The sequence below is a fragment of the Euwallacea similis genome, chromosome 4 (genome assembly GCF_039881205.1).
Source record: "Euwallacea similis isolate ESF13 chromosome 4, ESF131.1, whole genome shotgun sequence".
NCBI classification, from domain to species: Eukaryota; Metazoa; Arthropoda; class Insecta; order Coleoptera; family Curculionidae; genus Euwallacea; species Euwallacea similis.
This window is the reverse complement of record NC_089612.1, coordinates 3,860,484-3,886,687: the sequence shown is the minus strand read 5'-3', so window position 1 is coordinate 3,886,687 and position 26,204 is coordinate 3,860,484. Positions and strand designations below refer to the sequence as shown.

Below are 26,204 nucleotides of genomic sequence, written 5' to 3'. Positions count from 1 at the left end.
ATGGTTCCCATCAGTTTTAAAACAACGAATTCCCCAATCGAAATTGAAGATTTTCTCCTTTCATCCTTTCCCATATAAGGAAAACCATTCATTATATATTTGCTATTGACATTACATGCCAACCAAAATTTTATCCCAAATTTATCTGGTTTGTTGAGCATGTACTGGGTAAATCTACACCTTGACTTCGACAGAAGCAACTGCTCATCAACAGCAATGTATGCACCAGATTTATAACGATTTTGTGAATTATTAATAAATCGGTCCTATATTGTAGATATTATAGTAAACTTATTGGTTTTCGTTCTTTTCATCAAATTGCATAAATTCAAAATTTCAATTAAATCATTTCCGCTCATTGTTTTTGAAAAAACCGGATTCCCAATTTTTATTCCACAAATATGAGATATCTAAATTTTTTGCCTCATATACTCCACGGGCATATAGCAAAGCAATAAATGAATCTAATTTTGCATCACTTAGTTCCCACTTGGTTCCCAAAACCCTAGATGTTTCTTCTTCTGTACATTTTAAAATAGGATTTATTATACGATGATCAATGATAAGAGAAAATGCCGTCTTTATTTGTCTTTTCATTATACGTCGTTTAGCATATCTTGTTGAACCTGACTTATCCCTAAAAGTATTACAAATTGGTGTTCTACCAGGTTTGGAACTTCCGTCTATTTCTTCCCAAATTATCCCATCCACTGATGTTTCAATGTCTTGGTCCTCTACATCGGTCTCACTATCAGATATCAATAAATATCTCTTCCTTTTTCGCCTCGAATGCTAATTGATAATATCTTCCTCTCCATTATCACTGTCTGACTCTGATTCACTTGTAAGTAGCTCGTTATCTGATTCCGAGTTTTTTTCGGTTTCAAAAATTTCATCTTCATCACACATTGAACACTTTTCTTCTATGTCCGTTATTTTTTCTAAGTACTTTGTAATTTTGACACGTTTTGACATTTTTGGAAACTAAATATTCATTAGAAAATATTTGCAAACAAGTTTTGATGCTTTCTTAATGCTGTTGTCTATTGTTTTCAATGGCCATCTGATTTTGATATCGTATTGATTTTATAATTGGTTCACTGGGGATTCACCGGTGCCGTTTTACAGCCTACATCGGGGGAGTTGGACAAATTGAAACACGGGGCTATTTTATTTTCATATACCATGAGCGTCGGTCATCCCAAAAAATGGGAAAATTGCATTGAATACACATATGCACGGATTTATGTAATTTTGTTAACATTCCCTTCACCGGTCAAATTGACTGACCGCGGTAGGTAAAGCACACTACAAAAATTTCTTAAGAAAACGAAAAAAAAATGGAAGTAAATAATGAAAAATATTTTGTATGCATATTTAAAAAAAGTCATGTCGTTCGGTAGCGATATGATAACATTTAAATATATGTAAATCATATCAAAGTTTGAAAACGGTCAATTTGATCGGTATTGGTAGGTTTAGTGTTGAACAACATACGTGGTTTCTGTGGACTTGGTTAAAAGTTTAATAATCGTTTTCAACAACTTCAAATGCTGCACTAATTCGTGCAATCAGTTTCCACTGACGTTTCATAATCCAAAGGCTTTACATGTCCCCATAGAAAAAAATCTAAAAGTGTTAGATCGGATACCTTAGGGGGCCATGAAACTGAACCACCTCTTCCGATCCAATGTTGTGTGAATTGATGAAGTTCTAGGATAATATTATGAACAATTACTGTAATGTTATTTTGTACAAATAAATGAAAATAAAACGTACTAAAACTCGATAAAACACATTTTTGCATATGATTGCCTTAAAGCATCATAAAGTCATAGCGCCTTAGGGAGACATTTGCGAACACAGGTTCTTATACTCAGATGTCTTCTATTGTTGCACTGAACAATCCCTATAAGTTATTAGTTCCCCCATAGTTCTGAAACATCTTGTATACATTAAGGAAGTAGATATCGGTGTAGCAGAAGGAGCATCAGAGAGAGAATTTTTGTTGCTAACAAACTCGTTCCCTCTCTTCACCTCTAAGAGGTAAAGCACCGTTTTTCATTATGAGAGAAAGAGTCGTTGAAACGAATTTAAATGACAAAAGACAAAGTGGCCTCCGCCGTCGTTATTTTTAAGAGAGACACCTCCATTTTCTTCCCGGGATTTACTGCTGCTACAGGAGTTCCTCTTCGGGTTGTTTTATTGCCACAATGTATAATGGGACATTTGAATATCGGCGTTGCCAAACTTAATAAACAGTGTTTCAAAGTCTACGATTCTGAGATAAAAACTCAATTAGCAGTTTCCCTAATGCGAAATGTGCGATTCCTGGACCATTGCCAGCCAGACGGCATCACTGGTTGTTACACAATATGCCTTTCTATATAAAAGTTGCAATTACGTCATATACAAGAAAAATTGTACGGGCAAAATTTAAAAATATCCACCTCCAGTGCTTTTTACCGCAACATTATTCCAGAGAAACTCCATTCAGATTCCATTAACATTGTCGAGGGATTTGACTCGATACAAATAGCCTTGTTTAGGTGTTTAACAGTGGGAATCATCAATAATTACCATTTGACAGTGCGTATTAATGGCCCCCTATCGCAACTATCAATAACAATAATCGGAGCTCGGTCATGCAAGGGTCCCCAACAAATTTTTTTATTACAGCCCATTGATCTCAAGTCAAAACCAAACGAGGATAGGATTCCATTGTGTGATTTCACATTTCAACACGGATTTCTAGAGTTATGTAAACGAAAAATTTAACATATTTAAAAAAAGACAAACGTGGCAATGCGACATGGTAGTCACGTATGCGCATTCGGAAATTTCCCGGGCTCGTTATGCTTTCACAGGTTTATATTCATCATAGCTAGGACTTAAAAACGAGTACCTCCCGCCGTTTGGAAAGTTTCAGGAAGAATTCAAAACTTTTCAGGTGATGTTTGTTGTTCTTATAGACAGATGTGGATCTTGAATGCTTCCACCGAGGCCTGGAATTTGAACGATGAAATATAAAGAATCTTCGTTTCAAAGAACTTAATATCGCGAAAATTTATGTGAACGTTAGTCCATATCTCGGAGATTAAAAAAATCTTTTTAATTTATTAGTTGACAACAACAAATAGCTGAAAAGGACACTAAACGTTACCCACCACGACATAACATTAGAGATAAATAAACAACTTCCCCTGTAAACGGACGATGCTGGCACCCTCTCGCAACATAAAAATGATGATAAATGTCTATTGTGTCGCCCTTAATAAGGCCCTCGTTAATCAATTTAATAATGTGTACCTTTCCAAAACTATGTATCCCTGGTAATAAATCGGAGCGACATAAAAAGGTATTATCTCCTGAAGCGGATTGATAGCCCCACGAGGGGGCTCACTTTGTACAGTTTTATCACCTGCACTTTAACTGCCCCCGACTAATTTATAATGGCTGCCAGTTTAATACTGTGTGTTCCATCAATGCGTGTGACGTTCAGCAGATTTTATAGATTTTTGTAACTTATTCGGACAGTCATTTTCAAAAGTAAATTTTTTGATATGGAGTATTATCTTTAATAGGAGCTTTTTCTCCCTTGTTTATTTCCAACATAAAATGTTTAGTGACAGAAGAAAAGCAGCTTATGTGCTTCCAGAGGTTGTACGTACCCAATCGAGAAGATAAATTTTGTAACTGTAATATGAGGATATTTTCATTTGATCTCTTGACGTCTGATCCCCTTTGGGAATTCATCAAAAATGATGCGATTTTCTTGATCTGTTCCTAGTGGCTCGCAAGGTAAAATAGTACCAAATAAGGAGTGTTAACAACTAATTCGAATAGACTGCACCGGAAAATATAAATACATTGAGAAAACAGTAATTGTAAATTTCAGATTAAAGAAAATAAGGAGTCGAAGTAGTAACAATTAATTTTTTTTAATAATAATTAAGTTTATATAAAATATTCTGGAACTAGCAGTCTGGAAATTTAAATTCTCGAACGTTATTGACGACAAATTTACTTTATCGGCATAAAGCTGATGTCAATTGTTTTAGGCGACTGTGTTCAAAATTCCAGTTTTCGTGCCACATTTATAAAATCAAATTATATAAATTACAAGGCTTGTTCATACCACACATAATAGATTAGAAAATACATTCAATGTTAGAACGATTTTCAAGTCCGAAAGCACATTACCTTCAAAACTGCAAACATTCACATTTCTTACATTTTTTGGAATCGTATCAATTTGAATATTGATATATATTGGATTGAAATTTTTACCTTTTACTGTCCCTAGGTACCTGTCCAGATTATTTTTACGTTATGGCTATGACCAGAGAGGTCCTACTCCCAGAGAGGGTTCAGTTTTTAACATTTCGAAAATTTATGTTTCCGCGCATTAGCGTGAAACGGCTCTCAAAGGTATCCAGAATCAAACGAGTGACCCTACATTATAAGTGGATATATCTCCGCCGACCCAAAACCCCATAAAGGTAAAATTTTCAATGTTTGTCGCTGAAGGTTCCAGCAGGCTCGGCTTTGGAACTAAGAATCCATTCTATTATTAAACTGCATTGGCTTTATCGACGGTATCAGGCGAAATTGCCGAATACACAAAGAATAATAAAACCAGGCCGCCCGGGGAGAAGCCAAGATGGCCGCACGCTAAATCCTCCCCTTTGAGAAAAGTTTGCAGATATCATCTCGTCTAAAAATTAAAGGCTTCTTTCCGTTTTTTCGCAGGAATATATCGGTCGTAAAGTTCGAAAACCTTGAAGTTGGAATTTTGTTAAAACTCTGAGAGCATTTTCTGCATAGTGAGGCCTTAAAACCATTCCTTTAAATCAGGCAAAGAGCCCCGCATAAGTCTGGTTTTATGGCCTGAATATTTTCAGAATAAATTTCCCTTTGCAGTTTGAACGGTCAAGATATTCCTAAGGCTCGCTATAAATAATTCATAAAATCTAACGTAGCAGTTCTCGAGCTTAGGCCGGATAATCGTCTGTCGGTTAAATCTAGCAGAGGAAAGTAGCTAGGATAGTTTTATGGAAAAGTGCTTTATGGAAAATTCTCAGGAGCTTTGAAAATATGTAGAAAGGAGACGAAGAGTTGCTTTGCCTATCGCTGGTTCCCAGACTTGAACCCATCTGACTGACAGTAACGTCGAATTGTTATTTTGTTGCGCTAAAATATGCACAAGTCGAAACTTAATTAAACCGCTACCAGATTGTCGAAGGTAAAGCCGGAGCAATTACCTTTGCGATCAAAACGTAATAAATCCGGTCGGTTTGGTTCGGTTTGATTGAGACGTCATCGTCATCGACATCCTCTGCACAAACTCGATTAATCCCGGACACCGAATTCGAACCAAAGTTTCAAATTAGTTTACCGTCCCCCTCAAGGTGCATTGTTGGAAATTATTCAATTTCGAAGACCCCGAGGGTTAGTTCGGGTTCGGACGTAAATTTTACATCGACTGTTGACGTTAACCGCAGTGGAGGGAAACCGATATACGTGATACGAAAACGTGAAATCACGGAGCTTTCGGTTCACGGGATCGTATCAATACGTGTTTAAGAGTTCTTCCACCAAAGCTCTTTTTAATAGAGCGAAAAGATAGAGAATTTTTTACCTTTGCTGCTGATGAATATTATGCAGCTCGTTTGAGTTCAACCGACGGAACCCCGAACTTAGATTGAGTCAAGATTAATTTTGAACATTGTATTAAACGTTCTCTTTGATCTTTTCCCATTGAAGTAGACTATATGGAGCAAATTGACAATGTTATAAATAACTTCGGGAAACGTTTAAATACACTTGTCGGGATGAATAAACTGATTTCTCTCAGTTAACCTACAATCAATAAATAATTGACATATCCCAGTGACCTAAAATGAGACCCTTAGCCCGACTGCTCCCCATCTGTTATTGGGGGGGTTGTTTTCCATTCGGTGTCCCGTTTCCCCAAACAACGAAATCGCTTTATCCCAAGTGATGTTTTCATCGCGTATATCAGTTACGAAATATATATTACGGGCTATAAACGTCAAGCAAAAAGACTATTTTAAATTCATTCACTTTGACTGCGGGGGCGTAATGTGTTGGCAGCCGGCTCTGATGAGAACATCTCTCTCCATCTCTCTCTGTGTGTTCTATAGTAAATACATTCGCGCCAGGCTTTTAGAATTATTATTTCGTTAACCGTCGGACACTTGTCAGATGATATTTTACGAAGGCCGAAATTTGGTTTTATTCGAGTTGACCTTTGGACGTCTATTAGGGCGAAATACGCGGTCTTTGAGCTGTGTCAACAGGGCCCCCCTGGCTAAGTAAGCGGGAATGGAAAGGGAACGAAAAGGGACTAATTTTAATTTGACCCCCGGTTGTGCAAACGAACGGTGAGGCCTCGTTAAATCTCGATTTCGGCAAAGTAAAATTGGGATTGCAAGTTTTCTGAGCACAAAAGTTTTTATTAATACTAATTCATTTATGGCCTATTGTTTAGGTACTCTGTGACAGAATGTAGGGCGAATTCTGTCTATATCTAAGGTTCAAGTACGCTGCCATGAATTCACTAGGTTCGCATACTATCAAATGGATTGCGTAAATAATGCTGTTGTGAAAGTGTAAGACAGTGTTCGATGCCTTGTTTGACTAGTTTAAAAACATTTTGTCAACTTTTGAATTTTTTGTAAAATTTCGAAATTGTAATTTTTTTTTAATTGGGTCTATTTTTGAAGTTATGAAGGATTATTGAAAATCTTTATTTATTTCTTTTCAATTCATAATTCTGTACTAGTCTACAATGATTCGAGTTCGATTCGCGTGACTGCTATTTTTCTCAGTAACCATAATGGTCTTGAAGCGTGTTTACCAATAATTAGAAACCTTCTAGTCTGGTTTACTTAGAACCATTTGCGAACGCTGCCGCTTGATTGGCCAAGAGCGAATTTTGATGCAGGAGGTAGCGAGTAAACGAAGTTGATTGTCAACTCGCCTGATAATTTCGTCTTAAAATTCTTCGTCTCGTCAGATTGTTTCGCTCTAAGTACATTTCGTCAATTACTGTTATTTACATTGTGTCCCATTGCAGTTTAAATAAATAAAATTTGTACTCGTATTTTGCACAAATCACATATGAACGAAAACACTTTATAAAATTAGGCTTATGCGTTATTTTACAAAGCCCCCTTTTTATATATAAATTCGGCAAATATTTCCCCTTTTAGTTGTCCAAACAGAATTCCAATTTTCAAAGCAAAACTGAACTAATATTGGCATCGAATTTGGCCGGCAGGGAATTATTTTCATTTAATAGGCCCAAACGGTAAATAAAACATTAAAAGTGCATATATCTGCACATTCGAATTCGTGTTATTGGCAACGTTTCGGAAATAAAATCGGCGGCCATGTCAAAAACTGAATCGTTCACATTAGATCGCGCCCGATCGAACCATATTATTAAATCGGAAAGAGGGTTTCGACGTGTTCGATCGATGAATCGTTAGGGTCTATTGTATTACCACCAGAATTGTACAATGTTAATATTCCAGATGCACGTCGAGATTGATTCGTTCGCCATCTGTCTGAACGTCATCGTTAGTGACACGATCATTACCACATAAGAATCCCCTATTTCTAAATCATTTACTCCAATTGGTCTGTACAGGGTATCTCTTTCTACAGCTCAACTATGAGGATTTTGGTAACCATAGAAGCTACCAGGTTAGATCAATTGGGTAAAATTGATATCTGACTTGAACCTTAATATGTGATTTTTGAACTTCAAACTGTATAACTTTGTCCTAATTTAACTTACCTCGTCTATACAGGGTGATTCGAAAAGGTGGTGCCAAACTCGAGAAGGTTATAGAGGACATTGCGGTAGAAAAGTTTTGCATATAAACCTCTAGTCGAAAATTAGCCGTTTTGGCTCTGGTGCAATGTTTATCCAAAAATATAATGTTTTCTTGCTGATACTAGAAGTCATCGATATTCTAGTAATTTTTATTAAAGGCAACGCAAAAATGATTGATAAAATGATAATGATTCAAAATGGTGACCCCTCATTTCGTTACATAAATTTATCCATTGAATCATGGAATTGCGCACTCTTTGTAGCATGTGCGAATCTTGCTGCTATCACTCCCCCTAACAATTCCTCGCGGGTAGCTACAGGGGTTTTGTAGACCACGGAATTGATGTAACCTCAGAGAAAAAATCCAACGAGGTTAAATCGAGACTTTGCGCAGGCCAACTGATAGGTCCTTCTCTTCCGGTCCATAACCCAGGAAATTGCAAGTTTAGATAATTCTGCACATGGCGAGTAAAATGTGCTGGTGCACCGTTATGTTGGAGCCACATTCTATACTGTATCTCGATAGAAACGTTTTAATAAACGTATTTAATAAAAATCACTTAAATATCGATGTCTTATTGTCAACGAGAAAACATTATATTTCTTGACAAAAATGGCTTCAAAGCTAAAACGGCTCATTTTTGATTAGAAGTTTATATGCAAAAATTTTCTACCGCAATGTCTTCTATAACCTCCTCAAGTTTGGCACCACCTTTTTGAAACACTATGTATAGTATACAGGGCTGGGCGAAAATTCGGAATAAAATTAATATCTTTTGAACCAGTGACTTTAAAAAAATGTTGACATACGTGAACTGATTTTGAGATATATGTATTTTTGGCAATAAAATGAATTGTTTTCCTTTAACACCTTAGCTGCAACCCTACCCAATTTCTTCTTTTTTCTTATGGAAACATGTGTGTGGGTTCGTTAAAAAGCTTGTGAAAAATGGAATCTTACTGTACTCTTTTTTTATTTTAGTTATGTGGTTAATAGAAACTAAAAAAAGTCTTTTAAAAATAAAAAAATTACGATTACCTTTTTAGTCCTATCTACAGGTTATTTAATGTAGCAGCTGCTGAAAATGTCCTTCACCCTCTACTTGGCATGCTCCCAGACGATAGTAAATCCCGATAAAAATTAATGTCGATATACCGTCCTTAATTCTGAATGGGTTTTTATTTTGCATCGATAAAATAAATAATCAAGCAAAGTGATATTCATCATATCAAGATGTACTTCAAAGAGCGAAAAAAATTACTGCACTTTTTGTGCCAAATTTATTGACTCTATAAACAATATATTTTTTTTTATTCCATTTTAAAATTGTAGCATTTTTGTGTAAAATTAACTTGAAACGTCCAGTTTATTAATTTGTGTGCTCTCAAAGTGTTCTCTTTGAACTTGCTAAACAAAAATGGTATTGTCAAAAAGGCAGCGCATTGAAGTCTTGATAATGCTGGGATGTGGGTATAGAATGCGAAGTCAAAGTGAAGTGTGTGCGTTATTTATTGCAAAATATCCAGATAAAACATATTTCCCAGGCTATTGTTAGTAAAATATTCCACAAATTTGAGAAACATGGTAAACAGTGCAGGAATTATTCATCAGTGGTCGACTACGTGTTTAGATGACGATCAACAATTAGACATCGCCTTATCTCTGCAGGAAGATCCGCATGTGTCAACGGTTTCATTGGCTCAAAACCATGCAGTGTCTAGACATACGATTGGGAGGTTTTTGAAAACAGAAAAATACCACCCGTATAAGGTATATCTTATCAAAGAGGTTTTGGAAGATGACTGTGACCGACTGTGTGACGAAAATAATGGGTTTCCACTGAATGTACTCTTTTTGGATGAAGCTACCTTTTATTTAAATGGAGAGGTTGACAGGCACAAATTGCCTTTCAGGAATCAGGAAAATCCACTCTGGATATGTGAAGCTCATACGCAGCGCCCTCAGAAAGTAAATGTATGGGCAGGTATCATTAACAACCGAATTGTAGGGCCATTCTTTTTTGAAGAAAACCTTACAGGTGAACGCTACTTAGACTTTTTAAGTTTTGAATTGGTGCCTGCTCTAGCTATTGTGTCTTCCAACGAAGCAGATTCAGATATACCTACTGAAAACATTTGATTTGAACAGAATGGCACTGCTTCACATTTTAGTGTTAATGTTATGTAGGATCGCGTCCCTTGTAGATAGGCGTTACTTTTAAGCTGGTTACATGTTAGATAGTAGGAATTAACTTTAAGATTGTCATACCCCTGGGGTACGACCCTGGTGGGCATTAGTTGGGGCATGGGAACTTCCCATGCCATGCCTTGTCGGTGTTGGAAATCCCCGCAATAAACCGGGTCGGCATTGGAACTGCCTGTAATATACTTTGTCGACATTTGAATAGCCCTTGATAAATTTCGTTGGCCCTATAGTGGCAGTTCCAATTCCCAGCTTAAGACGTAACGGTTTGATGCGGCGGGTGGTGCAGATGGCACCCTAGCCAGGGTACGCCCATGGATTATCACCATGAGTTTTAGTATTTAAGATTTTGCAGGGCATGTACAAACTCTCTTTTCTTCTGAGTTCGGTTGTCGTTGGTAACTCAGAAGTCGCGTCCGCGCTCGCTAAACTCACAAGTTACTTTATACTCTCTTTTGTTCACTTTACATTAATAAACGTATACTTATAGTCCTTTCCTATCTGTGATTTCATTATAAGATATAAACACCATTCTATATCTACAGTAGTATCAAAACCCGATACTACAGTTATATGATATCTTAAAATATTTGCGGATCGTTGGATTAGATGACGTGGCACAATTGAATGGTCGCCCAGATTCCCAGACTTAACGCCATTAGATTACTTTTTTTGAAGACATCTGAAAGATAAGGTTTGTCAAAATAGGCTGGCTAACATTGAAAATCTAAAAGCCAAAATCAGTGTAGAGTCAAATAACATACCGGCTGAGGCAATTCGGAATTCCCATCAACGGATTTTACCATCGCCTGGGAGCATGCCAAATAGAGGGTGGAGGACATTTTCAGCATCTGCTACGTTAAATAATCTGTAGATAGGACTAAAGAGATAATCGTCATTTCTTAACTTTTAAAAGAGTTTTTTTAGTTCCTAATAACCAAAGAACTAAAAGAAAAAAAAGGGTACAGTATAATTCCATTTTTCACAAACTTTTTAACCAGCCCACACACGACATATGTTTCCATAAAAAAAAATAAATTGGGTAGGGTTGCAGCTAAGGTGTTAAAGGATAACAGTTCATTTTATTGCCAAAAAATACATGTATTTCAAAATCAATTCATGTATTTCAGAATTTTTTTAAGACACTTGTTGAGAAGATATTAATTTTATTTCGGACTTTCGTCCAGCCCTATACATATTATATATCTTATGATGAATGAGATTCCCATACCGAACTCCAGAAATGGACACTCTGTACTCTATTTAAAAATAGGGTGTTAGCTATACAATTGGTTGATTCAATATCGTATTGCTGCCACTCACTAACATGAACTAGAAACGATAAGAAAAAAGGCAATTTTATTCCTTAGATTGAACCTAGATGAACTCACAGCAACTCTTTAAACATTTATAAAAATCCTTTTTCCCGGATATTTCTGTGATTTTTCCCAACACAAACATCTGTCTGAATACATAATTAACAGGTGGAATTTCCGTTTCTTGGAGATTCTATAACCTCCCCAGTTACCATATAAGAGTAAATTCAGGGAATGACGGAAAACACGATCGTGGAAACGGCGTCGACGAAAGGCTCACGTTTCCCCATAAAAATATATCTAAAATTCAGGATAGTTATAGGTTGTTGAACACGCTCGCCCTTATATTCTTTGGCAATTTCGAAGCGCGCCTCTCTTTGGCCTGAAAAACTGGAAAATTGTACTTCTTTTTTGAGAATCGAATTATCATCAGCAGCCATACGTCGATATTGAAAAAGAAAAAGATGTTGAAAGTAGTTGCTTTAATTAAAGATCAATATACACTCTACTAAATACGATCGAGCTCTTTCATTTCGCATTTAATAAAATCTGCCGGAGGCGAGCCAACTTTAAATTTTTAACTATACGAAGTTTCCTCGTTAAAAAAGTTCTTTTCTCAGGAAAAATGCAACAAAGCTTATAGCAGTTTTAACAACTGTGTCAGGATTTGAAAAAAGTTTGTAATAGAATATTTCATTTAAATAAGTTTTAATGACTGTAATCTTTAGTTTCGTTTTCAGGTAAGTTACTGTTCAAGTACGGATTCCTTCCGGACAGGGGTAAGTCCTTGTGATAAAAGCAAAATGCATTTTTAGCTACATAGGGGCGATCTAATTAAAGTGCGAAAACAGCTGTGAAATGTGCCTAATTATCGCGGTTGCCAGCCAGACACGGCACAATAATGAACAATTAATATGAATAGGAAGGCCCATATATTTTACGTGTACGTGCCTCTAATATTTGCCAAGAATGTTGGAGGCTGTGAGCCAAAAAGCTGCGCTGCTCAAGGTCGACGTTAGGCTTAAATAACGTTACGTGGCTGATTTTGTGATTCATTTTGATGTGAGATTTCAGTTGGAGAAAGCCAAAAAAACTCGCCATACCAACTATTGAAGTATATGTAAATAGGAAATTATATTGTGTAAGGAAAAAGTAGGTCAGTAGTAGGACTCCTCGTAGTAGGAGCCCCGTATAAGTATGGGGGTGCGCTCACATCGATTCAATTTTTTATATCTGTCCCTCTTGCGATATTAATAAATCTCTGTCTAATCGTTGTTGATCGTTAATTGAGGCGTCCAAAAATTTCGCACCCAGTACAATAAGGAGAATGCGAAAAACTGGCCATCTTGTCGTAATATAGATTCACGATAGATTCCTTTCATAAAAAAATGAAAAGAAGGTATTTTGTATTTTAATTCAATTTATCTGTAAAGTATGTTTAAAATAAAAGTATTGTACGTTGCATATGCATCATAAGTCATAAGTATCAATATGAATTGTGTCTTAAATGTGACAGTTGTATCAATAGTTGCTTCTGTCATGTTAACTGTCACACGTTAAAACTACTGTCAAGGTTATTAAAGTGTTATGAAGAAATACATCAAATTCCCCATATCGATCTAAGGTACTTCCCTTGGTATCCTATTGATTAATTTACGCTATATTTTTAACCGATTTAACCGGGCTCCTCTGGTTACCAAATTATTGACGTTTTATGTTGAAGTATTGTTGGAAAGTAGGTAACCTCCTCCCCTTCCCCCGTTTTTCGAAATGCTTCGCCTACAGAATATTTTTCGCTTAAATCAGTTGATTTGGATCCCATAGGGACTTGTTATATCTCTATTGAGGCGTTGAAACTTTGCAAAACCCATGATCAAACTGACCCAGTATCTCCAAAATTAAGAGAAATATTACGACCTATCAAGAGCAGAGTTATGTAACTCATAGAGGCGACTTGTTCTCGACTTCTTTTTTTCATGTTCTTTTAAAAATTCACAAGATTTTTGGACGACGTTTTCAAGTGCATTCAAATAATCCTCTTCTGCGTCTCGAGTTTCTTTAATAAGAGGATTTTCCCAGTTTTTCCTAATACTTTTTGAAATTAAAGTAGCGAATCGAAAACCAAAATAGATTACATGCAGGGTGTTTTATTAAAAAAAGAAAAACGCTTGTCACGGTTTCATAGAGGACCGTATACGCAAAACGATTTTAAAGTTAGTGCAGTTTAATTAATCGTACGACTTTAGTATTTAACGATTTTTTTTCCGAAAATTTACTTGATATGGAGGTAAACGTATGAAATATCTTATCTCGGATACTCTGTATTGCCCAAATTATGTTTTATAATTTACTGAATGTCATCAATGAATTCTAGTCATATACTGACCGACATAAACTGGAAACCGCACTTCGATCCGACAAAAGGCGAAAATAGATATTTCCAGAGATGCCCCATTCATTATTCATTCCCCTTTCGCCCTCCTACCCTTCTGCACGGCCCCAACAGACCGCGTCGTATCGTTGAACACGGCTTCGCAATAAAGCTTATTCCCGATTTGTTTGTCTAGTGCCGAAAACAAAAAGAACACTGAAAGGGTTGTGTTTTCCGTGTTTGTAGTTTTATTGGGACGTTTTGTTTACGCTTTGTTTGTTTTATATGTACGCGAATGTGGACAGTTAAATAACCGGATCTTGGTCCAAAATGGAAGATTCGATTAGAATATTTTTGGTCCCGAAATACTTCAAACAGGATAAATAAGGAGATCTGTATAAAAATGCATTTTGTGAAAAACGTATAAAATCATATTTAATCACGAATTTAACTGATTTAAATTTGGTAAATACAGGACGTCCGTTTTTGTATTTGCTCAACTATTAGGATCTCGGCAACCATAAAAGATACGAGGTTGATTAAAATGGGACAGTGTTACGCGATTTGGGGTTCAAGAATATTCCGTTTTAAAATTGATGAATTTCGGAGGTATTCGAAAAGAACTGAAATTTTCTAAAATGTTTTAATTATTATATAAATACACAGGGTGTTTCAAAGTTTTCAAAGTTCATATAAAGACATGTCCAAAAATGCTTCGTCTTCGATCTACAAGGTATTAAGAAACGATTTTTTTTGTTTATTTTTATCGAAACTTGCTGAAAATTTGTACATATCAAACGCCGAGTGTTTCCTACAAAAGGACTTTAATTTCATATACAGAATGATGCGGATTGATGAGTCTTGAGCTCTCATTTATCAGAATTTTTTTTGCATTAGCAGATGGAGGTCATTTTCAGCAGCTAATATAAAATTAAAACACTATCATATTAAATAAAGTTAAGCTCTCGTTTAAGCTTGGTTGATTAACATTGACGTTAACATAATAATTGCATCTGCAGGAAGCAGTTGCTTATTATCGCTAATATTACCTAAACCACCGATTTAAGCAACATTTTGCAAGAGACTGAAAAGCGAGAAAACTCGGTGCGGATTTCATAAAATTTTCTAAAAGAATAAAAGTATTAACAAAAAAAAAATGTGATAAATGAGAGCTTAAGACTCGTCAATCCGCATCACTCCGTATATGGAATCAAAGTCCGAAAATTTCCTTTTGTAGGAAATGCTCGGCGTATGATATGTACAAATTTTCAACAAGTTTCGATAAAAAATAAAGAATTGATAAAAAAAAGAGAAAAAAAGCGTTTTTAACACCCTGTAGATCGAAGATGAAGTATTTTTGGACATATGAATTTTTCGTCTTAAATTTGGCTCCGGATTCACCCATTAAAATTTTGACCATCTATTCAGGAACATCCTGTATATATGTATATAATACAACAATTAAAACGGTTTAGAAAATTTCTCGTTGCGATTTTCAACAACTATCAATTAATTTTGTGTTTTTTACGTGTGCCACCTTGAATTTTCATATTTTTGAATTTAGCTTTTTTTTGCTTCCAGTGGTGAGAGCGAAAGATATTCCGCTGCAAATGTGATGAATGGTAGAGAATGAATTAAAAACAGTTTGAATTACTTTCCAATTGATTCGCGTCGAAAAAAAATTGATTTAAATAAATCGGTTTGTTCATATATAATTAATTCGTACTCGTCTATTTCCCCCTTTCAATTATTCAGCATTTTCACAATTTGATAGTGAATATAGTGCGTACCCAATTATTTCCCCAAAAACACGTTACTAAATGTTTTCGTTTTCTTTCATCCAAACAACTGTCATTCAAATTTATCTCACTTTTTTCACGAAAGTTGGCAACGATTGCACGAAAATAATCGTGATTACGACCTCTCTAGAGCTATTTTACACGTGGGTCGTATGCGCCAAGTTTTCTTGTTGTACCTACAACTCAAACGTAACCACGCTGCAAATTTGCTAGAGGGGTGAAAATCGATAAATATAAAAAAATCTGTGCAACAAAATAGAATTTTGGAAACATGTCGTGTCATGCAACTCCAAATTGTTCGGTTATCGATATAAATAGTTTCTTGTGATTGGAAAGTGCATATTATTCAACAACACACAGAATCTCCAATGGAAAAACTCGAGTTTCCAAAATTTTAAGAGAATCATGTCACAAACCTCCAAAGGTGGCCAATGATTTTCTTGTCTTGGTGTTGCAACACTTCCAGTTTGCGGCTAGTCAAATGAAGATGGCTATGTCTAAGTAAAATTATCACTTGAATATGAAGAAAATGTTTGTATGTCATATGAGTGAATCCCTTGCACAGATCTTTTTTGAAGCTTCTTTCTCTTCACAAATGTTTGAATAAATAAAACTACAGATTTCATTAAAATATTCTAAAAAATGGCTTCCTGCTTTTAGATCTCGACGTTGCCGTATTTCCGCTTCTCGACTTGTCGAAGAGAGATAGTTGTGTTCAGGTGAAGTTGTCATTTGAGAACAATAGGGGCTTTTTGATATTGCATATGAGTGAATGCCTGTATAGATCTTTCTTCGAGTTTGTAGCTCATCAGTGCCCACAGGAAAACAGGTTATTTAGTTATTTTTCTTAAGTATGCATGATGAGTTTTCAGCTTAAATGGCGGCGTTATCGAAATGGATACCACATTAATCAGTTTCCTTATCAAACACCAATTTACTCATGTTGCCAAGGCGGATGAAGGGCAAGAAAGCGACTTGTCTTGTTTGTTCGATCATTTCAAGTAGACATCTAGTTGGCATGTGGTGCTCAGTTGTTTTTTTAATGGGGTTCAGTAAACGAAGTTCTTTTACGCTTTTTCTCATGATATACTTAAATTTTAGTTCTTTTGTTACAGAACACCCTGTATATTACAACAAAACTCATAACTCAGCTTGTATGACATAAATCCTACAATTCGTCATTTATTTTTTGGCTAACTTGCTGTGAACACCGAAATCTGCCTGCGTTGACTGAAAAATGATGACGTTTCGATCGAGAGCCGGACACGTGTAGACCAATCGGATCGGCTGTTGCGTCGCGACGCTTCAGTCCGAAAGACGGCGGGCGTCGCGCGGCCACCTTCCGAAAAAACGTCCAATATTAATTGCGTCAATTTTGCGATGCTTTAGCGTAAGTTTCGCGTTTCTGATAGTGAACAAAATCTGATTATCGCATGAAAGTGTTAGTGAGAGAGGATTAGTTTCTCTTGGAATGTGTGCTGACAATTGAGGATGAGTGGGGCTGGGCAGGTGAGGCAAGCACGAGGCTAAAATTTGACCCAAAGTCATCAGACTATTGTTGCTCATGATTACTAAATTATTATCTTATCATGTAATATAGAATTGTTGTGTCTCACGATAGTTCACAACCACAGAAATCCGATCCCGAATCGCATTTACCACCATAAAATCGAACATAATGGGTTTTCCTGTCATAAAAATTACCAGTAAACGAATTGCTTGTTTGTTTTCGTTTAAACGCGCAGCAGGTTCTATCACTATCGGCAGCCAAAATGGGGGCTCTTATTGCCGCCTTAAAGTGCATGTTCACATGTGCTTGCTCTGGCACACTAAAGCAAAAGAAGTTTTTAATCAATATTTAGACTATTTTCAGTTTTATCTATGGGTACAGTTGAAATAAATGAAAGAAGTAGTAAAAATTGTAAAAATATAAGTAACTTGAGAGTATTACCCTTGTATCCAGGATGCCCATTTCTGGAGTTCAACTATCAAGATCTTGGTAACTATATAAGATACAAGTTTTTACTTTTTCGTCAGCTTATTTGACGAGGTCATTCAAGATGATTGACACTTTATCATTCCAGCTTTTACTTTTCTACAATGTGACGACGTTATATTTAAAATCGGACTTCCGAATACCCATCATCAACTTTCTTTTTTCTTATGGGAGCCATCTTGAATTTCTAAGTTTTTGAATTTAACTTTTTTTCGGATTACGATGACGTTTTTGCAAAAATTAATTTTTTTTTCAAATATCTCTGAAATTCATTGGGATTTTTCAAATTTTGTAACGGCATATTCTCGAATTGCGCACTTTTGCCCCAAGTTGACCGACTTCATATTTTTTACGGTTATCTAATTCTTCATGGCTGACTTTCATACACGAACACCCTGTGCATATCGCACCCAAATATCCAAAATGCTCCAGTCTTTTATAATTTTTTTCCTTGTTGCCCTCTTTTCCGTTCTTTGGAATGTTGATGAAAAACCTTTATCGATGATCTTTCCTGTGCTACAAAATAAAGAAAAACGGGTGTGATTGAGTTCCACGCTAGTTCCTGATAAAACTTTGTGGTTTTTTGAAACATTGTTCGATTTTATTGTTCAGGCGAGCGTATCTTTTGATCGGTTCGCGTGCATAGTGGCCCCTCAAGTTGGCACCTCTCATTTAGAAAACTCATTAATAAAGGGGAAAAGAGCGGGAATAGGAAAATCGGGTCAAACGAGAAATATTTCACGCACAAACTCAAACCGACGAGGCACTTTTGTATTCGCCCGTTCTATTTTTACCGTTCGGCATTGTTTATCGGTCGTTTATTTAAAGTTGTGACAGCCCGATTGGGTTTGGTCATTTTTCTTTGCTTTAGCTTTTGAAATGGTCCGAGTTACGACCACCTTTTTCACTCTCTGGCCACTTTTTTCTGTTCCGAGATATAAAACTAGCACCAGAAGGGTTGATTTCTCTTCGTCAACTCAAATGTTTAGCAGTTTAGATTCATGTTAGTTTAGGTGCCGTGACGGTAGGGTTAAAGAATTAGAAAAAATCCATCGAATCGAAGATTTGTTCCTAGATTAGTATTTATTATTGTTAAATCGTAGCAGAAGTTCTGATATTTGAAACTAACACACCAGTCATTTTAAGGCGTATTTCCACGCGTCAATTTTTATTAGGCACTGAATGTGCTCTAAATATATGAGCCAGTTGTTCTGTTTTGACCTTGAAAATTATTGGAATTATAGCAAAGGTTTTTTGGTTAATTTTCAATTTTTTTTTAACTTCTCCGTGAATCCTCAGAGAACTGGAAATCATGGAACTGAAACTTCTCCTCTACGAAGTTTCAGAGCATTTAAAATTACCAGATTTTCAAGAAGTTTATTGAGGTTCGGTTTTTAAATAGCTTCTTAAACTTCTTGATAATCGTCGACTCCTCAACCAAAGATTCTTGACACAATTTTAAGAATTTTTGAATTTTTTTAAGTTAGAAATATGTACGCAAACAGTAATGATACCTATGCAAGTCTCTCATCTGAAATCAAGTAATGAGTGCTCTTTCTTTTTATAAAAATACATCAGGATACAGGCAGGATATGGAAATTATTCCAAAATTACAGAGATTTTAAAGATAAAGCCAGCTATAAAGGTATTTTTGATTAATTTGATTGGTATCTACTACGTTCTTAAAAAAATTAGAAATCATCTCTCAAAGCTACATGTGAATAAGGCACGTCGTCTATATAGAATTATACTGTCGTATGTACATTTAACCTGTATCAGAAACAATGAGGTCCAAATATTTAACTGTACTTATTTACAACAAAACTTATTCTTGTTACAAAAAAAGGGTTAAATAAAATCAATGAATAAGGAATTTGCAAATTTAATATATTTATTGGAACATAATTTTAATAAAAGATGAATAACAAAAAATGACTCCTAAATCACATACGACTTTATAACTGCAAAGTGAGAGTAAAAATTTACTTAACACACATACGACTTTGTTACATTAATTAAGTTTAAGGGTCTACAATTTTAGGATGTTTGAGAAATATTCTCTATCCAACTTGGGCATCCATTTGAGCATGGATTTAATGGCTGCTATTTTGTTTTTATTTAATGGGTTGGATTTTACTGCCATTTTAGGAATTTTTATCTTTATTTTAAAAGGTTGTCTCGTAGAATTATAATTTCTAATTTGAACCGTCTCCCATGGGCAGTTTTGATTGTGTGATTTTTTATATAGTAAGTCAAAAATATTTGCAGATGAAAAATTTAACTGGCTAACTTTTGAAAATGGAATACTTTTGTAATTGTAAACAACACAACAGGATTTTAAATCAAAAAAGTTTTTCGCAGTCATATTCAGTATTTTAAAAGGTTTCCGCTAGGAAACCTTTTTTAATAGATGCATTAGAGATAATGGCGAGTAATACTTTGCCTTCGATAATACTTTTTCAATGCAATTGTGTACATTGTCAATTTCCTGAATACAAGAATGACCTGCTGTTGAAAATTTCATTGTTATTGACTGTACTTGCGAGTATTTATATAGGAAGTATATAATAGCATAGGACATTAGGGAATTCTTGTTCTGCGGAACGCAACTATCGCTCCATAATATTAGGTTTCTCAAATCTGGATGATCTTCAATGACATTTTCTAAAATCTTAAATAAAGCACTGGCAATATCATCGCCACTCCTTCCCATGAGGTGTTCACCCCAAATTGCGCAGTACACTTGTTTTGTGGTTGATAAATGGCTGTCAGATTATAAACACTGTATTTTGATTTATAATAAAAATTGCTAATTTCGGCTCGTGGACAGCTTAGAACGTTTTCCAAATCAAAGCACAACACAAAGAGGGATTTATCGGCTCTATCACGATTCCGTTCTTCTCTTGCATAGATCTTTTCTTCACCGTGAACGCGATATTTCTCTTCAACTTTTTCATTTTTTTCGTTGTTCCTTTCTAAAACTTCAATTTCTTCGCATAAATCGCATCTATCTTTTCTCCAAGAATGAAACGATAAATTAAAGTGGGTGCAAAAGATGTGTCTGTAGAACGATTCTTTAACAGAAGGTCGATCTTCTTTTTGGCAAATGTAGTATCGCAACTCAATATGGTATTGAGTTTCAACACTAAAGTAGATATAGGATGGTGATTATATCCAAAGCAAAGGGAATCACAGTTCAAAGAAGTAGAAGTATAAGTGAGCGTTTATTTACAGTTGAACACAAAAGGAGAAAAGGGCAGACCTAGATCTGATGCCCACCAATTTACATTCAGGACTGGCCGGGTCCGTCCTTTCTCTTAAAAACTATTCTATTTGGTAACGGGATTTCTCACCCCCGCCCGGTCAACATCTGGGTGGCAGAGACCCAGAAAAACCGTTACCCCATCCATCTAACTCATCCTACTTCGCGGAAGAATGCGGAGTCATAAAAATGAGAGGCATAACACAAACAATATTAAAAAGACGTCGAAGGTCGCTTACTACGATTCTTAACCATGACTCAGTTTTACAACCCCACACAAATCTCTCTGTATAGTCTATACATTTTTTTAATATTCAACGAAGAATCTAAAAACTTCTTGATCGTTGTTGTACGACAGTAATGTGACGCTATACAGGGAAATGAACTAATATGTGACTTCACAAATTCAATTTCGCTTTCAGGAATAGTTTTTTTTCGGTGTTTGCCTTGCAAAGAAACAGAGGGAATATTAGAGACTGCTTGTTTTTTGTGATATGCCGTAAATACTCTTCTCTCGCTAATAGATAAAGTTCCCAAATACAATTGCTTGCAAACCTGTATCTTACAATTACCTAATATCATGTAATAATTATAGGTAAAATGTCGCCGATAATTTGGTGTCTGTGTCGTTCGTCTTTGAACTTGTATTTTCTCGGTCGATGAAAGTATATACATATTTTTTCCTTGTTCGGATAGTGTGTAATAATGCTGAAAAATTGTTTTTCTTTCATCTTCAGAAATCAACTTTTGACGCTTAAATCTGCATTTACTACAATCTCTTAGTGTCTTGACGCTTTTAGCAGGCACTATTTTGTTTTTTACCGATAAATACTCAAGACCGGCATCATGTGCGCGCTTTCTAATTGCTGACTTCCAATTTTCCGGATCTCTTTTTCTCTTACGAGTTCCAGGCACTTGCGACTTGTTACTAGTTTTGTCCCTGTAATTTGAATATAAAACAAACATACATAATAGGATGTTTGTCTTTTGTATTTACCGTGGCAATTTGAATAAAATGGAAATAGGAATTTCATCTTCACTGTCAAATTCTGGCTCAGAGTCCGAGTGCGGTACAAGTTTCTTCATATTAGGTTCGAGAAAAGACATTTCCGTGAACTTATTGTTAATACTATTAGTCATTTTGATTGCATATAATTTACACTGTTTAGAGGTATGCATGACAACGAAAATAATTGCTTACTCATATGTAATTTCGATGCTTTTACTTGATTTGCTCACTTACCAAGATTTTTTACATACTTACGACAATATTATTCTAAACTGACTCGTTTTTTAACACTTACGACTACGTAATTCCAAATTTTTTACATTAACAAAGAAAAAACTTATTACATACGATATTTTTTATGAAGCTTTAGTGTTAGACTCTTCAAGAAAAAAAGAAATATCAGTTTTCAAAATTTTGACACTTACGACAGTATAATTCTATAGAGACGACATGTATCATGAGAAATTATCAGAAATTGTTTGTAGTATTCTGAACAGAAGTATTTTGTCCACGAAAGTGGGATGTTAAAGGCGTAGTTATATATATATATTTTTTGAGAATGTAAAAGATGTCTTGATTGATTGATTTGATTGACATTGATTGACATATGTAACATTATCAAAAAAAATCAGGAATTATAGTCTCAAGCGTATTTCTGAATAGTTAATATTCTCAATATTTCCCAGAAGTTTGAGAGACATTCGGAGCCATCACAGTAAGTGATTTTAAATTGGATTTAAATCCTAGGCGACATGAATTTAAGAGTTAAAACTTTAGTTCATGTGAATGTGTATATGAATGCATAATACTCATATGTAAAGAAATTGGAGTTGGTTATTCAATTAGGAATTTCGAAGTTAACCTGAAGCAGGTTTACTTACCTGATTTGGAATTTAAGAATCTTTTCAAAACGTCTTCGGGGAATGTATTGTCACTTCGGGGATGAACTCGCGCTTAATTTGAATTTCCACTAACGTGACATGCGAAAGGCATTTTAATGAATTAAAACATACACACATGCATTCGCATGCCGGGAGCTTTGTTGACAAACCAGCGAGATTAAATTTAATCCAGACGGTGCTTTTAATATTCGAATACGGTTGTAAATGTAATGCACGGATTTTGTTTGTCCCTGTTTGCGGCAAATCCAACTTTCCTCTGCAAAAACCTCGGGGTTTATTTAAACTGAAAAAAAAATGAGCGAATTTTTTTTTAACTCTTTTTTGCGGCATGTTTAGGTTAATTACATGCTGCGAAACAGCCGTTTGAAAATATTGAAAAGGTCGCCTCTTTTATGTGCCGGCTGCACTAATTCGAGCAATCGAAAGGGCAAAAATAATCGAAATTCCTAATAATCTGGCCCTTTTGTGATTGCGACGTTTCGAACAAAGCTTTGAATCTATTTTACATAGAGCGTGCCCGGGGGGCGGATGTCGTCAAAAGCACAGTCGTGTATATCGAACGAGAAGTTGATATTAAATTTTCAGCTCCATTTTATGGCTTTGTTTGTATGACGATTGGAGTGCCATGTTTTAATTACGCCGAGTGCCACTCGAATGCCTTCAGACCAACGTTCGTTTCCAGTTAAATGGAAATCATCTCCTCTATTGTAGCCATCTTAATGTATAAATTAATTGCAGGATTCATACTTAATGTGCAATCAACCCTTCTCAAATGCGCGACTTTTAACGGTTTAATCCTGTTTTACGTCAGATAGTCCCTCGTTAAGGATTTCTATCGAGGGCGCTAGTAATGCAATTTTGAAGCCCGTTTCATTTGACGCGATTTAATCGGAAGAATGCGAAAGACTCATTTCGAATACGAGATTAGGCCAGATCCCATTAAGAAGCATTTTAATGAGCTTTGACGATCAAATTGAAATTATGTGTTGCAACCTAAAGACAAAGTGTTTCTTACATATTTACACTCTTAAATTGATTAGCATTCGTTAGGAGATCAGATGGCATTTGAAACTAGAATAATGTTTTTTTCATTTTGAGACAAAAATAGTAATTTTCAAGTCTTCATCCTCCCACCTTAAATCGAAGACCTCTTGTTGCTCTCTTTCACTGCTCAAAATCTAGAGCAGTCGCCTCTGAAGACCAGTGAACACCTCCGGGACGCTGACGTCACAACCGAAATTTACTTACATTCAACTTTATTATTGGTTACGGGCTCAGGTTCATGCTCAGGGGTTAAAAAAGGGTCTGGAACCTTTTAAGGTTACATTAGAAGTATCGAGTGCCATACAAGTAGGAATGGGAGGTCGAATCGACGAGTAGTCCAAGGTATCTTGTTCCATGGCCACTGAAGAGTCGTCCAGGCTAAATTCCAATAAAAATATAAAGTAGAATGGGATGCAAAGATCTAAGAACTGCTGGTAAGAAGATTGGACGTGAAGCCGATGAATCATATACATTATCCTGCGCTACTGTGACTCAAATATGAGAGAAGCCTATACTGATTTATGAGCCTAAAGAGGCTATCTACTGCGGCAAAGATTTTTTAGTATGCAGTATAAAGGCTCCCGAATAGCAGACCTAACATTAAATATTGTAGATATTAAGGGAAAGTTAAGCAATTTGGGAGAGGAGCTGAGTGAGAAAATGATAATAAGGTAAATTTTAATGGCACTTCCACAACAAATGAAACACTTTGTGTCGACAAGGGGGTTGACAGTAAGCAATAAGTATGAAAAACTTTGTAAGTACAATTCGGCTTTGGAAAATTTGTTTGTCGCTTAGAAGAAAACACATTCAAGAAACTAAATATTTAATATTAAAATATTCCGCATAAAAAATGGAACGAAATTTAGGTGTTTGTGGAGTCTAATTGCTGAACGATATATGAGAGACAGAAAGTCGAGTTATTTTCAAGGTTTTTAATTGTCCAGTGATAGGAAGTAAAAAACAAATATCTGATCTCTTTCTTCTACTGAAGCGGAGTTTGTTGCATTACGTTCAGGAGTTGCTGAATCATATTGGCAGTGAAAATTGAAACAGTGCCGTTCAACTAGACCTGGGCGGTCGAATGGACGAGCAGTCGAAAGGTAATATCCACGGTCAACGAATCGGTCGGTCGATTGTTGTCACGTTTGTTTTTTACGGTTCGTAACTCATGTTTAATTTGAAACGCAGTGGCAAATAAACGGTTTAAATGCATTGAATGGCTTAACTGAACGCCTAAAACGACACTCTTCAAAACTAGTAATTTCCAAGCTTTCAGCCCCCTCCCTCACTTCACTGTCCTCTTGTTGCTCCCTTTCACCTTTCAAGTTTTGGGAGGAGTCACCTCTAAAAACAAATGAACGCCTCCGCGACAGTGGCGTCTCAGCCGAAATTTACATACTGAAAACGATCCGGTAAATGAGGGCTTGATTTATCGCCCTCAAATTTTGATGATCGAGAAAACTTATTTATTGATCCCGTTCAATGGACCAAAAAAGGCGTACACCCCATTTAACAAATCCTCCAAATCTAGGCCGGCTATACGTTTCTTTTGTTTTCCACTGGTCGAGTAGAGCCGATAAGTAAAGCTAAGGGAGCGATTGTTTACGTCTAAAAATATTTTTAGTAGAGTTTTGCAATTGGCGAGTATCTCTATAAAACTTACCACGGACAAGCCGAAGTGGACGTGACCCATTGTCACTTTTAGAGACATTTACTTTATTGTGAATTTTTTTACGTTCGAACTTATTCGAATACCTAATGTGTTTTTTCTATAGAACGCAACCAGCAACACGGCTTCAGAAATTCGGCTCTTAATTCTAGGAACTTGTATTCCCCACTAGTAAATTTTATTGCCCTATGCCGGGGGCAGCAACGCCATTTAGGAGCTCATGATTGCCTCTCTTGGCGTCCTCTCCCAGTTCCAGAAGTACTAAACTTTTATGCCGTAATGGCCTGCGGCACGGGCACATCAAAAAGTTTCAAGGCATCAGTCTTGCATATATGCATGCACGCTCGCACTTCAACTTCTTCATTTACAGAGAAGTCTGAGGGTCAGTGTTGTCCAAAATATACATAAAAAATGAAAATATAAATTGTTAAATAAAATCCATGCATTCGTTACTCGAGGAAGTGATGATTCGTTGAGCAGTATAATTGGTCAGAGGATAATTTTAGTTTTTAATCCGTATTGTATATTTGATTAACGGTAATTGTTTCAACTTTATCCAACATCACTCTGCATGCTTCATCTCCATTGTATCCGTCAACTGTATAACTTCAGTCCGGTATCATGTTTATGTTGTGAATTTTATAATTTATTTGAGGCAATTATAACAATAATTTCTGATTGGGCATGGGAAGGAAACTTTAGTCATTCTGTAATATCGTCGAATGACGAATATATAAGTGGGAAGTTTTAGGTTAATGAGCCA

At 35.8% G+C, this 26,204-nt stretch overlaps 1 protein-coding gene across 4 annotated transcripts in view; it reads left to right on the top strand.

The window, feature by feature from the left end:
* Nucleotides 1-26,204, top strand: part of LOC136408563 (zinc finger protein 541) — a 183,230-nt gene that overhangs the window by 48,618 nt on the left and 108,408 nt on the right. For 3 of the 4 annotated variants that reach the window (XM_066389622.1, XM_066389621.1, XM_066389624.1), the window contains exon 1: nt 16,866-17,065. The exons of the other annotated variant lie outside the window; for it this stretch is intronic. In XM_066389622.1, coding sequence (XP_066245719.1) covers nt 17,048-17,065 — 18 coding nt within the window. In that variant the 5' untranslated portion in view covers nt 16,866-17,047. Of the gene's footprint in view, nt 1-16,865; nt 17,066-26,204 lie in introns of those variants that run through there. 4 annotated transcript variants of the gene reach the window in all.